The 16668-nt window shown below is 36.0% G+C and overlaps 1 protein-coding gene across 4 annotated transcripts in view; it reads left to right on the top strand.

Moving 5' to 3' along the window:
• TATDN1 (TatD DNase domain containing 1) overlaps nucleotides 1-16668 on the top strand; it is a 30908-nt gene that overhangs the window by 3708 nt on the left and 10532 nt on the right. The window contains exons 2-8 of one of the 4 annotated variants that reach the window (XM_012788197.3): nucleotides 5244-5309; nucleotides 5640-5689; nucleotides 8354-8417; nucleotides 9395-9538; nucleotides 9639-9681; nucleotides 14984-15069; nucleotides 15158-15198. In XM_012788197.3, coding sequence (XP_012643651.2) covers nucleotides 5244-5309; nucleotides 5640-5689; nucleotides 8354-8417; nucleotides 9395-9538; nucleotides 9639-9681; nucleotides 14984-15069; nucleotides 15158-15198 — 494 coding nt within the window. Of the gene's footprint in view, nucleotides 1-5243; nucleotides 5331-5639; nucleotides 5690-8353; nucleotides 8494-9394; nucleotides 9539-9638; nucleotides 9682-14983; nucleotides 15070-15157; nucleotides 15199-16668 lie in introns of those variants that run through there. The other 3 variants (XM_076005043.1, XM_076005044.1, XM_020289017.2) reach the window with 3 other exon arrangements.

Genomic DNA, 16668 nt, shown 5'->3' on the forward strand with positions numbered 1-16668 from the left:
ACCCTTGGTTCAATTTTCTGAATAGCTAAAATGCTCATCCCTGCTTTCCTTTACTCTCAGAGCTCTATTAACCCCTTTTCTACCTTTTTGTGATTGTCCCTCTGTCCCAATGCATAAAATTTGGTATGATATCACTTTGGTTAAGCTATCCCAGAGTGCTGCCACTGGAGGAAGCCTATTGGATTGCTAGATTTGCCACCAGCTTCCCAGATCCATTGATGATATTTTTTATTTATTTATTTATTTTGAGACAGGGTCTCACTTTGTTGCTCAGGCTAGAGTGAGTGCCGTGGCATCAGCATAGCTCACAGCAACCTCAATCTCCTGGGCTCAAGCGATCCTACTGCCTCAGCCTCCCGAGTAGCTGGGACTACAGGCATGTGCCACCATGCCCAGCTAATTTTTTGTATATATATTTTTAGTTGGTCAATTAGTTTCTTTCTATTTTTAGTAGAGGTGGGGTCTCGCTCAGGCTGTTCGAACATCTGACTTTGAGCAATCCACTGGCCTGGGCCTCCCAGAGTGCTAGGATTACAAGCGTGAGCCACCACACCCGGCCATGGTAAATAAATGCCACAGATAACACTTGTCACTAACTTCTCAGATGTTCCCAATGTCACCATTTATCTAGACCAATGTCTTTCCCTGTTTACTTTCAGGATCCAATGGCTTCAAGACCCAAACATTAACACCTCTTGTTTTAATTTGTCTTGTTATTAATGTTGGAAACCTGTTCTATACTACAGGGCCTCTTTGATCTGTTAACTACTGGCTAGACAAATGTGGTTTAGATCAGATAAATAAAGTTAAAAATATGTCCTTACTATGCCAACAATACTTATGTTTAAAATATCACGTAAATGGATCCTGGAGAGTTTGCAAAGGAAATGACACATCGTTCAATATTGTCAGCACTTCCTATGAATGAATCTATTGATGAACACACCCTTGGGGGTATCACCTGTCCCCCCTGCCCCCCCCCCAGGCTATGTGTTTGTATATAGCATAGGTTCTGATCTGCCTGCACAGGGACGGGTACACTGTCGCCTCGAAAGCTTATGCATAGAAGGGTCATGCTTGCTAGGACATTTTGTAACCCATTTATCCTTACATAAACATACTGAAAGACCCTCTTTCTCTCTTTATTATAAAACTAAAAACCTATGCTAGCAGGATATAATACACGACCAAGCATCCTAGGAATATTAATTACAAGTGTTGGGGTTTATGTCAACAGGGACATGATTAAAAACCTGACTGCCACTATTGAGCAGATAGGTGAAGACACTGCAAAGAATCTTGCAGCCAAACAAAAATATCTGAACTCCCTGGTTCAAGTAGTACTAGATAATAGAATTGCTTTAGATTTTCTCCTAGCAAAACAAGGAGGGAGAAGTCTGTGCAGTGGCCTATACCACCTGCCACACTTACATCAACACTTCAGGTCAAGTAAAAACTCGTATAGAAAGAATTTCCAAACAAGCTAAATGGTTACAAGATGTATGAAGTCCCGGTGTTGATCTATTTATAATAATTGGCTTCCTACTGGACTGGGAAGTCCCTTTCAAGCTGCCATTCCTTGTTATAGTCTCTATCATACTTTTCTTCTGAACATTTAAATTATACAAACTATGATTTGTATAAAAACTGCTGTAAGTCTGCTGTTAAAAAACAGAATTATGATGGTTCAATGCATAGAACTTATAGACAAGTAAAATTTATAACCCTACCTTTTGACTCTTACATCATTTGATAGATCTTAGGGTTTAATGAGTGCCTGCCCACCTCTCTTCTGGTCTGGCCTAGGATGTTAAATTGGCTGTAAGTCCCTTGGCCACAAGGATCCCACCTAGGGACTGGATAGACCTGGGGTAGGTAGCCACACCACCCTAGCAACAACATGAGACAAAAAAGTTTGGCCATCAGTGCTGCCTATAGCAGATCTTGACTAAAAGTGGGAAATGTAAAGTAAAAATAAAATCCTAAGACCCTCGACTGATTGTAAGGATCTCTCTTGGCCAAGGAGACTTCAGAAAAACTTCAAAAACAAAGTTTCCTGGCCATGATGAGACAGGTGATTGGTTATGTCTCAGTATACCACCTTCCTCCTCACTAAACATTACCAGACCTTCCCCCTCCTTAGAATTAAACAGAAACCATCTCTGAAAAACAAAAACCAGAAGACCCCTCTGCTGACTTCAGCCAACCACCTGACTCCCCTCCCTTTTCGCAGTTTCAACATGACAAATGACCATTTTACAAAGCATTCCTTCCTGATAAATGACCACTGACCACAGGCTGTTCTGTTAAAGTTCATAGAGGCTGTGCTCAAAGTGCCTTTGTGTCCTGTGTTTCACCTTTTGACATATAGGGACTAATTTTACTGGATTTTAATGTTAAGTCTCCACCCCAAAGTGAACATAGGACGTATGTAACATATATTTCTGCTTACTACATACGTGTGTGACCCCCTTCATGAATATTTATAACTCCTCCTATAACTTGTTAAAAGTGTATATTTAGCCAATCCGTTTAGCATACACCTCCTGTCCCATTCTTCCTCCAATGAAGTGCTAGCTTTTGGTCTTAGCTGGAGGCTCTGCTTACCAGCCTGCAGATTGCAATCCATCATAATAATTAAAGTTCTCCTTTCTAAATTTATAGATCTTGTGATTTTAAGTTGACACCCTGAAACCCTGAATTGTATTTATAGTAGTAGATGCTGTTTGTATGTAAGTAGCTCTTTTAAAGGGTGCCAGTTGTGAATTCATCACCCTATCCATCTCTCTTGACATGCTGTTGTCCAGTTATCTTTTAGTTTTCTGCGTTTTGCTTTTCTTTTGCTTTTTCAAATACCTAGAATACTCTCTCTATTATCTCTTGAATTACCCAAACGACAATTCATCTTTCAAGGTCTTTCTTAGTGTTGGAGCAGACATTCTTGGGGGCCAGCTTGGCAGAAATCAGAATGAGAACATACCAAGAAGCAGCTGAAACTTGGCAGAAATAATGTAGGGGAGTCTATTGGTAAGCAAGTGCCCCACCATCATTACTACAAATTTAGAGATTATCCTAGTGCTCTGAGCTAAAGGATGTGTATTTCAAATAAAGGAAGCATTTTTCTTGCCTCTGACTGTCACATTCTGACTTCATATCTTGTTCCCCTTGTTCTCTTCCACAGCAGAATTTACCAAGAGTGGCCCTTGATTTTGGGGGGTCAGATAATTCTTGGTGGTGGGAGGCTTTTCTGTACATTGTAGGATATTTGGCGGCATCCATGGCCTCAACCCTAGCTGTCAGTAGCATTCCCTTCAGTTGTAACAACCAAAAATACATACAGACATGCTAAATCTTGGGAGTGGGGAAGGGGGTTTGGAGAGAGAGATGTTCTCTACTGAGAACCGCTGCTCTATAGCCACCAGGACGCTCTTCCAGTCTTCTAGATGCAGTATGTACCTGCACACATCTATATATAGAATGTCCTTTACCTTCTTCAGCTGAGAGGCCTAAGCTCTTTAAGATCCATCTCCTCTGCAAAGCTTTTCTCATCATGCCTGTCACAATTGTATTGCCCCTCCCTTGTGCACCCATGCACATAATTATTTACAGACTAAATAAGTGTGGATAAAGCTCCTATTATATGCTAACCATTGTGCTAGGTTCTAGGGATACAGCAGTGAAGAAGATAAACATGATTTCTTGCTTCATGTTGCTAACAGTCTAACTAATTATATAACAGATTATATTTGTAGTTCTCATATCTACTGTAAATCCTGAAGGGTAGGGACCAGATGTGTTGGTTTTTTTGTGTTTTTTTTTGAGACAGAGTCTCACTCTTGCCTGGGCTAGAGTGCCATGTTGTCAGCCTGCCTCACAGCAACCTCAAACTCCTGGACTCAAGCTATCCTCCTGCCTCAGCCTCCCTGGTATCTGGGACTACAGACAGGTGCCACCATACCCAGCTATTTTTTTCTATTTTTAGTTCTTTGGCTAATTTCTTTCTATTTATAGTAGAGACAGAGTCTCACTCTTGCTCAGGCTGGTCTCAAAATCCTGAGCTCAAGCAATCCTCCCGCCTCTGCCTCCCGGAGTGCTAGGATTACAGGCATGAGCCACCGCGCCTGGCCTGTGTGTTGGATCTTATTCATTTCTCTATCCCTTAATTCCTTACATAGTATTTGGCACAGAGTTGGTCTTTGTAAGTATTTGGTGAATAAAGGAAATAATTTATTCCTCTGTGTCTCCACTTACATTACTCTAATTCAGGCTATCTTTGTTGCAAATATAAATTCTTTCCAGTTTCCAAATGAGACATCCTAATTCCAGTGTCCCCTTCAAATTCCACCTTTTACAAAGACACCAGAAAGAGATGTCCAGAATGTAAATCTTACTCCTCTGCTTAAAAGCTATCAGAGCTTTTCATCCAGTATTTTAAATACAAGTGTCTGAATATAGCTGGGTCCGGCCCCTTCCTTATACAGTCATCTTGTATTCAAAGGGGATTGGTTCCAGGGCCCCTGACATGCTCAAGTCCCTTACATAAAATAGTATAGTGTTTGCATATTTTCTATGCACATCTTCAAGTATACTTTAAATCACCTCTAGATTACCTAAAATACCTAATGCAATGTAAATGCTATATATATTGTTGTTATATTGTATTATTTTTATTTGTATTATTCCTTATTGTATTATTTTTAATTTTTACCTAATATTTTTGATCAATCTGCATTTGCTTTCCAACTGTTCTTCCAGCAGCTGAGACAGGCTGTAGCTCTCGACAAGCACTGTGCTGTTTCCCACCCTGGAGGCTTTGCTCCTATTGCTTCCTCTGTTTATAGTCTCCTCTCTTCCACTGGGCAACAGGAACTCATCCTTTAAGATTCAGTTCAGGGATTACTTCTTTCTGGAAGCTTCTTCTGAGCCAGCCACCAGACTAGGTTGGGTGTTCCTCTTCTGTGCCCCATAGTACCATGTTTACATCTAATATTTCATAACTGTCTGTTAATGAGTCTGCCTTACCAGTTCTGCAGTGAGTTTCTTGAAAGCAGGAATTATATCTTAAATTCATCTTTGTATTTCATGTGTCAAGCACAGTAGCTGACATGTGGTAAGTACTTTGATACTGTTTGAATAGATGAGTGTATGAATGAAAAGTTGAGTAACAGGAGCTTTTATTTAAAGTAGAAGTTTCAAATAGAGAGTCAATGATTAATCAATTATTTTATTTTTGCTTTCCATAGATATTGGTATCAACTTGACAGATCCTATGTTCAGAGGAATTTATAGGGGGGTTCAAAAGCATCAAGGTAAATGTTTCTTTTATTAAGGTAAATAGTTGTTCTATAAAGACAAATTTCCACCTCAAGGAGATCTTTAAAAGCATAATCTACTCTTACAGTTGATATAACAAAGAATTTCGCATCCTATATAAAACTGTAAAGTGAAACATATATTGGTAAACCATGACCATGAACAGTTATAAAGCACCTATTATAACAAAGTTTTAATCAAGCTATTCTTATCTGTGGAAGTTCATGATTTTATATATATAACTTTAAATAATGATATACATAGACCAAACAATAGTCAAATTTTTATTTACCAGGTTTTCTTAATGTGGAGTTTGTCTTTTACAGATGACTTGCAGGATATAATAGGGAGAGCTGTCCAGATTGGTGTTAAAAAGGTACATCTGATTTTTGTTTCTTGAGTTTTTAAACTAAATTTTAGTTAAGGTTCTTCAGAGTAGAAGGTAAAGAGCCAGTGCCACACTTGGGATATTTAGTGTCTGCATAGGATATTAGCAAGTTAATAGAAATAAAATATCAAAATATTCTCTTCCCAGGAATTTAAGTTACACAAACCTCATATATAGTTGTTTCATGTGATCAGAAATGTGATAAATAGCAAAATCTCTTTGGAAAAAACTGTTTAAGCCTATGTGAATTACCAGGCTTCTTAAGAAGCAACTTTTAATGTATTTTGTAACATAATTTAGCATTTGTTATAATTAAGCAATTGTCAAAAAGACGTGTATCTGTCACCAAGTCTTGCTTTTATATGGGCATACCATTTCAAATAACTGAGAGGACACTTAACTTTTATAGCAGTAAAATTTCTACTACTTTTTAAAGAGTTCTAATAAGCAAATGAATATTAGCTCAGTGTCAAATTCTTTGAATAAACATTTCCTTAAATTACTTTTTAAAATAGCAAGCTAGCTCACATATGCACATAAGAAATAAGGTTAAATCCATAGTGTGGTATCAGGACAATTGGTAGCTACTGCTTCTGAGTTGCATATTAGTTATTATTCATAAGAAATATGAAAGGATAAAAGTCACATTGATTTCTCATTATGCAGTCACTGCCTACTTGGTAAATCACTTTATATAGTGCTTTTCTGCATACTGAAATACCAAGCTCCTAAATTTTCATGTGTCAGCTATGACTAATTTAACCTTAATATCTCTATTCATGCTTGCTCTCGCTCGCTCGCTCTCTCTCTCTCTCTCTCTCACATACACACACACACACACACACACTGCTGACTTAGGAGTGATAGAACTGAAGTGATATTTACTTGGGCATGGTTCCAAATTGAAATTTAATTCAGTACCTTGCAGTTATAGTGACTAAAAGAACAGTTAAGGCATCACAAACCTGGGTTCCAGCCCCAGCTTCATTCTTCTTATGAAAGTTAGGTAAATTATTGAATTTAAAACATTTGGTATCATACCTGGCATAAACAAACCTTCGTTATGTATACAATATAAGCCACCGTCATCATGTCATCATCATCACTGTACATTGAGAGAGGAAATCGTGCCCTCTAGTCTTGTTCTAACTCCTTCAACTATTTGGAAAGGTTATAGGTAAAGTAATAAGTAGACTTGGTTAGAAACTATTTTGCATAATTGAAGTACTGGATGTGGGCGTGTGGTCTGGTATTACAGAATTAGGTAATGTTAAGTAACAAGGTTTTCCCAACATTTTTATTAATATCTTATATCCTATGTTTTACAGTATCCTATGATTTACAGACAGTTTATAGTTTCCTGAATAGATACTCAATGTCTAGTCAGATTAGAGGTTTGAGTTGCTCTATGAAAATATCTGTTTATCATTTGCAATACTACCTTTGTTTTGTATGTTTTCCCTTGAGGTGTGCACCTAGAATGAATTCTTCATTTTAGCTTAGACTCTTGAAGCATGCTTTAAAAAATGTACAGTCGTGTGCTTGCTTGAACCATTTCTTTAGAAGAATGTAGACCTTAAGCAGCACTGCCTTAATACTTACCATCAGCAAATCGCTCTTCAGTGACGTTTTTATTTTAACAGATTAGAACAGATGGCATTCTAACTATTGGGTGGCCTCTAATGGCTATCTCTGTAGAAGTATGCTTATTTGCCAAGAGCTATACATTTTCCTGTAGAGGATTCATCAGTATACACTAACTCAGTGATTCTCAAACTGTTTGGTCTTAGAACCCCTTCATACTTTTTAATATTATTGAGGACTGCCAAAGAGCTTTTGTTCATGTGGGTTTTACCTATTGATAATGTATTCTATTAGAAAGTAGGGAAAATTTTAAAATATTTGTTAATTTCTTTTAAAATAATAATAAACTACTATATAATGCAAGTAGCATATTTTTATGAAAAATAAGTATTTTCCAGAACCAAAAAATTTAGCAACAGGAGTGGAATTTTTATACAGTTTTTCAAATCTCTCTAGTGGCTGGGTTAACAGAGTACTGCTGAATTTTCCTATCTGTTTCTGTAGTCACTCTTGTGGTGACTATCACACATCGCAGAGCTTCTGGAATACCTCGCTGTGCATTTGTGATAGAATGAGAGTGAAAAAGATAAATAGTGTCTTAGTATGATTATGAAAATAGTTTTGACCTCACATACCTCCTAGGAATTCCCAGACTATACTTGGAGAAGTGTTGAACTAATCAACACTGTTGAATCATTGGTTTAAATTAGTCACTGATTTAGATTAACAAAATCGTAAATTTGCAAGTCTCCAGCTATTCAGTCTTTCATAACACATGATCTGTGTCTTCTAGGAACACTTGGTCTAATAGGAAAGACAGGCATGTAAATACATTTTAACAAGGAGGAATGACAAATTTCAGCTGTGGTGGGTTTGTGTGCAGAGGGGTAGTCAGGTACCAGTCTACATAGGAGGTGATCCTCTGGCTAAAATTTAAAGTAAGAGTAGATGTGTGGCAGTCACAGAGGAAAAAGCATTGTGGAATAAAGAGGCGACAGGAAGTCCTGCTTAGGAAACTGTTGTTGATACCCTATTAAAGTCAGCTTATTTTATTTCTTTCTATTTCAGTTTATGATTACAGGTGGAAATCTACAAGACAGTAAAGATGCACTGCATTTGGCACAAACAAATGGTATCCTCATATTATTTTTACCAAAAAAAATATGAATTAAGTAATTTTGAAGAAGTCTTTCTGAGAACTGCTTCAGGTACAATACAATGCTTCACTGACTGTAGAAAGAACAGGAAAATGGACTGATTTCAATAGGACTGATTAAGATGACAAAATTCAAAGTACTCATTGGTATATCAGAGATGTTCGATAAAACCTTACCTTAGTACTTAACAAAGATTATTTTAAGATTTCACTTACTGAGAATAAAGTTCAGGTACATAATTTAATCTCAAGTGTTTCTGATGTGGAATCTGTATGTGTGTATTGTAATGTGTTTAAAATATGAGTTGCTTTTTATTTATTCTTTTTTTAACTTGAGCTGTGAAGGATTGTTTTATTAAATATTTATTATATGGACCAGACACTGTGCAGGGCCCCAGGAATGTAAATGTAATAGTAATATATAATCCCTCATTGCTCACTTTAGGTTTATACATACTATCTTCCAGAAGTTTTTGAGGTATATCAGAATATTTTATCCTCACTTTTTATCCCCAAACCATCTGTGCTTTTAAAAGTTCTCCCACCTCCATTATCGACCTTCTTCCAGTCCTCTCTGTGTACTTAGTGTCCATACATCTTTAAAATCTGCATGAGAGGCTGAGAAAGACTCCATATGTCTCCCATGGGTTCAGGTACAGGGACCTGCTAAGTCGCTCAAAAAGCATTTTGACTTCTCATTTGTGTTTCATACAATTAAAGATGTTTCAAAGTGGCCTCCAAATAAGTGAGCTTTATTTTCATATTCATATTCTACTTTGTTCATGTATTCCAAAAATTCTCATGAGTAACATAATACAGTTCTGGTGGTTTGAATAGTTTATGGCTATTGTTAAAAACCGTTTGAAATTATTTGATATTCTTGCATTTTGCATCTTAAATATAAACATGAGGAAATATTTTGAAAATAACCCTAAGACTTTATTTTGTGTTAGATATGTTTTTCAGTACAGTTGGATGTCATCCTACAAGATGTGGTGAATTTGAAAAGAATAACCCTGATCTTTACTTAATGGAGTTGCTAAATCTTGCTGAAAACAATAAGGGGAAAGTTGTGGCAATAGGGGAATGTGGACTTGGTAAGTGCCAACCTGGCCACTTAGACTGACTTTATTTGAAAATAACTGATTTGTTATGCATAAATCATGAGTAATTATTCTTTTTTTTTATCTTCTCAAGATTTTGACCGACTGCAGTTTTGTCCCAAAGATACTCAGCTCAAGTAAGGAAATTTGTTGACTTTAGAAATTATTACAAAATCTTAAGTGTTTTGAAATAACTTTTATCAGTTAAGAATGTAGTTGGATTAAGCATCAGGATGTTTTTGTTTTTCCCCTTTGTGTAGAAAAAGTTAAGTGAAACATTCTATGCATACTTGCATGTAATTCATAAGGGATGGAAGTACATAGTTCCCTGATTAACCATTTAATTTGATTTTAATGTTAGAAATAAGGGATGAGTTTTCTATGATAGAGATCCTTTTCTTGGTGTTTATTGTTTGTTTAACAAATGCAGGCCAGGTGCAGTGGCTCATGCCTGTAATCCCAGCACTTTGGGAGGCCAAGGTGGGAGGATCACTTGAGGCCAGGAGTTTGAGACCAGTCTGGGCAACATAGCATGACCCTGACTCTACAAAAAATAAGAAAAATTAGCTGAATGTAGTGGCACATACTTGTAGTCCCAGCTATTTGGACTTGGGAGACTGAGGGAGGAGGATTGCCACACAAATGTACTTATACACGAACGATTCCAATGGAATTAAATTGTTATGGGGGATAAGATTTAAGAGCAAGAGATATTAAAAATGGAATATAGGATTAATCACCAAAGCTAGAAAATTGTATTTTACTTATGCCGGGCCAGATTTAGGGCCAGAGTCTCTAAGATACCATTCAGCTCTATCATGATATTTAATAATTAATAATTTTTGTCCTAAGGTGATATGTTTGTATGATTAATCCACTGACTTGATGGCGTAAAGGGATTTTTCAAATTATAAATGCCAAAATTATACTTCCTCCCTCTTCTATCCCCTGCTCCCCTGCAAATTGTATACTGATAATCAGTCTGCCCTAATTGAAAATCACCAGAGTAAGGAGCAGATTTACTAGTGGAGTCTGTCATACCCTAAGCTTGAAGCTCCAAAATTCCTAGTGTGTGAAGGTCTATAACCAAGTGGAATAGGATGGGTCAGAGTAATGTTCTGTGTACACATACTCTTTCTTTCAGGTCTTTCATTTATGTAACCCTTTCGGAACTGTTTAATTTGTGGTTTATCATTTGCTGTGTGTTTCAGGGACATTCATGTGGTGACCAGGTTACTAAAGGCCTCTACCTCTCTTGAATATCATGTAGGTCAGCTCACTTAACATTAAAAGTTCACATTGAAATAGATAAACAGTTGTCTTTAATAGTTTCTTAGGTTCAGCCCCACAGATCATTATTCCTCAACTTTAATGATCTTTTTTTGGCCAGGATGAGCCTTGTATGTAGACAGACTATGTACTATGACAAGCAAACGCAGTCACAGAGTCCCCCAAGTTTCTTGCCCATGTGACTTTTCATCCAGAATGAGTTAAAACTGATTTTAAAATGCAGCCTAAATACTTCAAACTCAATTTGGGGGTTAAAGGAAAACATTGATGTTATCTGTTCTACTTTACTGTTCTGGAGATACTTTGTCATCATCGGGGTAAGATCAGAACTTAAAACAATATGTGTAGGAGCTTATGCTTTAACATGCATGCCAATTGTGGTAGTATTAATCAGTAATAGAAAGTTCAAACTCAGTTCATTCAGTAAGTGATTAGTAAGTGTCTCAGTATGATACGAAGAAGAATAAGATTTGGTCCTTCTTCCTCTCTTGGTCCAAGAGAGGGCATAAATAATTAAAACAGTTTGGAAGTGCAGTCACAAAGGTGTGTAGACAGCAGGAGAAAGGACTGACTTTCTGGGGAATCAGGGAAGGGTTCTCTAAGGTGACAGCGTGTGATGCTGGCCTCTTCCAGAGAGGATAAGCTAGGAACAAACTAAAGTAGGTTGAAAGTTTAGATAAGATAAGCAGTTCTACTTGAGATTTTTGTTTGTTTGTTTTAAATAATAAAACATTGAATGACCTAGTGGGTAAGAAAAAGACATACCAGTAATAATCACATTTGGATTGTTGTTAAAGAAACAAATACACACATCCTCCAGCCCTCCCTCCCTCCCTTTCCATGAGCGTGTACTAACAGTAGGCAACCCCTATTCTGTGTGTACACTGCACTCTGTACTTGTTTCAGGGCTTATCACATCATCCTGAAAATATGTTTAAGGTATCTATCCTTCCCTCCCACAACAGACTCGTGTCTGTGAGTTCTTCAAAGGCACACACCAAGTCTCACTCATGTTGTAGTTCCCATAGCACTTAGCACAGCACTCAGCATATGGTAAGTACTTAGTAAATGTTTGTTGAATGTTTAACAAGGAGGGAGGATTCTTTCTGATTCCTACACAGCAGTATAGAGAAAAAAGCCTATAATTCAGCTTTCACTATTGGGCTTATTCTTGGGAGAATTCCGATTTTGGTCTTCGTATTATATCATCACCAGTTAACCAGTGTATGATTTGTTGTTTTTGGTTTTAAGTAAAAATGTAGTCAAGAAAAAGATATATAAGAAAAGAAAAGTAGAAAATAGCACAGTGGACTAGGAGACAAGACAGAAAAATTAATGTACAATAGATGTAGTATCTGAAAAATTATGGTAAGTAAAGGCAATATATAACATAGTGTTAAAAGTATGGTTATTGGCATTGGCAGGTCTTTGGGTGTGACTTATAACTGCCATTGGTGGCTGTCTATCTCTTTGTATGTCTCAATTTTCTCATCTCTAAAATAGGGATACGACACCTATCTTCCTTAGCATATGGTATATAATCCCATCGTAGCACAGAGTAAATACTCATAAATCATACCCATTGTTAGATTATTCTTTCTAGAAATATTACCATCCTAAGGGAAAATATCAGCGATAATAGTTTTTGTCTGGGATTATTGAAAAGTATTTTTTAAAGAACAAGAAAGCAAAGCAAAGAATTAAAACAAGAATAGGCCTGATTTATTTACGGAAAATTTATCCTGTAAACCGTACCCTGTATTTTCAGTTCTCTGCCTTACCTACTCTCCTTTCTTTGCGGCAATTTAGAGCTCTGTTCTCTTGGGTAGGAGGAATTTGCTTTAGGCATTTTTCCTAGGGGCTTTAAGAAGAAAAATAAAAAAGGCAGACTTTCAAAATAATCCTTTGAGGATTTGGGGGGCCCTAAAGATGAGAGTTTGAGGCCATCCAACTTACAGAGGAGGGAACCTGTGTTAAGGTATACTAGTGTAACTCTCTGGGCTTTTTGGATTCGCTTTAATCCTAATTAATAACTACTACTCTGAAGTTGAAGTTTTCAAGCTCTTCTCCTTAGGTAGTGTTAACCCTAAACTGTAAAAAGCAGTAATACAATCAGAAGCAAATGACACCTTCACTAAGATGAGCAGATCTAACTCAAGTAAATAATGATTTTCATTAATAAACCAAAAAAAATCAATTATAAGTGAAACAGGCAGAGAAGTCTCTTACTAGAATTCCATTTCCTGCCTTATAACTTTTGTTATTTCTAGTTACCATGGTAGCTTTTTCTTCTTTAAAGATGGTAGTCATTTGGTGTTAAGTACCAGTTAGCCTCAATTTGTATCATTATCAATTTGTACCATTTTGCTTCATGGCTTCCTTATGATACCTAGGTAGGTTGAACTTAAGGACCTTTTTTCCCCCTCAAATGATGTAAAATTCTGTGGGCACATTGCGTAGGCTTCTGTTATTTTCATAAATTATACTTTTGCCTACCCTGTGATAGGAAGCTAATTTCCAAACTGACCATTAGATTCTGTAAATTTGTAGTTCGGTCCATGGAATTGTATGTGGAAAAAATTATCAGCAGTGTATAAAGCAGTGAACACCAAGTGGAGAGTACTGCCTGCTGTATGTAGCCAGAAGCCAAATATATAGGAAAGTTTATGTAATGGCAAGAGCACATTTAAATAGTTGCTGACATTTGGATTACTTTAGAGCTTATGGAAATAGTGACTGGTAATAATTCTTAAAATCTTTTTGTCTCCAAGTTTTTATAGATATTTTCTACACTGCAAAATTTCAGCACTTTGTTAACTACAACAAAATATTTTTGCTTATTCTGACCCAGCAGAATCTGAAAAGGTGACTAAAAACTCAAACATTGGGTAATAAAGACAGACCACCAATTGTAGGAAGACTATTTCTTTAAGAAGTATATTTCTAATTTTAAAATTTGGCATTTTCAAGAGTGCAAAGGGGTATTCCAGGAAAATAGTCATGCACATCAGGAGACAAGATATAGGAAAATATAACAAAAGAGGTTTAATTAAACACAGAGAAATTGTTCCCTAAAATTAAAAGACCTAGAAGACATAAATCCATTTAAGAAAATAATAGGCCAACGGTAGTCCTGGTTTCAGTTGAACCTATGTGACCATTAATGAAAGCAAGGGGAGCATTGTGTCTAAATGAAAAAACAAATAGAACACCCCACCTAATATTTCCTCTGGATAATGTCTGGGAACAGGAAGAAGCTTCTTAAAAATGTAACTATTTTAGGTCATTTGGGCTGGGACTTGGAATTAGAGCGGTGAAGTTTTGATTCCAAGTTTGCCATATCATGTGTTGTGATCTTGAAGGAAGTACTGTACCTCTCTTGTCCTAGGGTTATTTTTATTGTAGTGTATTGTATTCTTTATTTTATTTTTGAGATGGGATGTATGTTGCCCAGGCTGGTCTCAAAATTCTGGGTTTAAGCTATCCAATCCTCCCACCTCAGCCTCCCAAGTTGCTGGAACAACAGGCACCATGCCACCATGCCCAGCTGTCCAAAGGTTATTTTGAATATCAAATGAGATAATGGTATGTGGCACTTGGAAAAACCTTTTTATATGGTACTCTACAATAGTCGGGGCTATCACTTTATAATGCAATTTTCATTTTTTGAAAAAAAGTGTAATTCAGTTTTGTGCTATTTAGCAAATACTTAGATTTCATTTTTAAGGGAATCCTTGTTCTTTTGGCTCAGTGGCAGTAATTTTTTTTTAATAACAGCACATAAAAAAAAAATCTGGTTGCAAAATGGAATAGAAGAACACTCAGTATTAAGCTCTGCCTGGCTTCTCACATAAGTGAGTTGCTTCCCACTGATGGTGCTCAACAAGCTTGAGTGGCAAGGAGCCAGCAGCTTGTTTTCCTCAGAATAATTTTGTAAGCCCAGAAAATGAAATATCCCTTTCCAGAAGTTGCATGCTAATAAAAACCCTCTGCTAAGCCTGAAGTACTTTAAATGTGTGAATTCACTATTTCCATTCTGTAATTTCTAGAAAATAAAATTCCTTTAGTTAAAAAAAATCATTTGAGATAATTTTCTTTCTCATGCTTAAAGTTAAATTTTTAACAAGGAAATTTTTTTGCATTATTCAGATACTTTGAAAAACAGTTTGAATTGTCAGAACAAACCAAATTACCAATGTTTCTTCATTGTCGAAACTCACATGCTGAATTTTTGGGTGAGTTAAAACTAAACTCTCACTTAGAATTGAATAATTTTTTAGAAGTCAAGCTATTTGCTAAAAGTTTTCTGATTTTAATTCACAGACATAATGAAAAGAAATAGAGATCGGTGTGTAGGGGGAGTGGTAAGTATAAAATAGTTGTTTTTAATACAGGTTGATCATCCCTAATGCAATAATTCCAAAATCCAAAATGCTTCTAAGTCCAAAATGTTCCAAAATTTGCAACTTGTTGAGCACTGACATGAGATGGTGACACCTTTGTTTTCTGAATGGTTCAGTGTACATAAACTTTGTTTCATGCACAAAATTATTTAAAATATTGTATAAAATTACCTTCAGCCTATGTTTATAAGATGTAGACAAAACATAAATGAACTTCATGTTTAGACTTGGGTCCCATCCCCGAGATATCTCATTAGTATACACAAATATTTCAAATTTCAAGGAAAAAAATCCAAAATCTGAAGCACTTGTGGTTCCAGGCATTTTGGATAAAGGATATATGATCTTTATGTGAAACATAAAAGCATCCTGGTTATTAAGGTTGGCCTCCAATTCAAACATTCACAATAAAGTTATTAAGCTTCTTTTCTCATTATTTGAAGGGTATGGAAATTTACTCTTGAATTTATGGGCCATATATGATACAAACATAAATCACAGTTTTAATTTTAGTTCCTTTGTTCTAAGTATGAGAGTAAGTACAGAATTCTGATCGGAAGAAAACCCTGTGAATTTACTTCTGCACTTTCTAATACTGTAGATAATATTTTTTTATCTGTGTCTTCCATTAGCCATTCTTAACTGTTATTCAGTCTAAATTTTGAATAAAATATAAACTAAATTTTATAGTATTTTAAAATATTTTACCATTTATTTCAGGTTTGCCTTCCTAATTTCTTGTCAGCTGTATTCATTTACTATTAGCACTTAAATCTAGAGACTCATTCTCTTCTCTGTAATTTGCATTCTGCTCTAAACACTTCTCCCATATGATCATTTCAATCATTATTATTGAGATATTTCCCATAAATATTATCTACGTACCACTTAACTCAGGTTATCAGTGATTTTTAATTTCTTGGATTATGGACCCCTTTGAGAATCTGCCTTAGAAAAAATGCTCAGATATACAAATTTTCATATACAATTTCAGGAGAGACTCAGTGACTGTGTCTAACAAAAAAGCTTACATCCAGGTATATAAAATCACAGTTAACACTATGCCAACTAAGGAAAGAGGAAATAGCACTGAGTACTTACTGTATACCCATACTGCTTTGCTTTGACACTTTCATATATAATCTCTCAAGGTTTTAGCCTCTGCCTCATGTTTCATGCACACTAGTAATATGTATGCATTCTGCAGCGCTGTGATGTTGATATTACTGTGCACATTTTTTCTGTAGTTTGCTGACTCTGTAATTTATCCTTTAGCAATTGTACTTGGGAATTGAGAGAAATTTTAATTAATGCCCTTGGGATTACTGGTGGCATTTATCATAACCTTCAAACTCTTAATCTTTGCTTGATTTTGCTTGATTTCTAAGTAAGAATTTACTTGGGTGATTCTATCATAGTTTTAAAAAATTA

The sequence above is a fragment of the Microcebus murinus genome, chromosome 7 (genome assembly GCF_040939455.1).
Source record: "Microcebus murinus isolate Inina chromosome 7, M.murinus_Inina_mat1.0, whole genome shotgun sequence".
NCBI lineage: Eukaryota > Metazoa > Chordata > Mammalia > Primates > Cheirogaleidae > Microcebus > Microcebus murinus.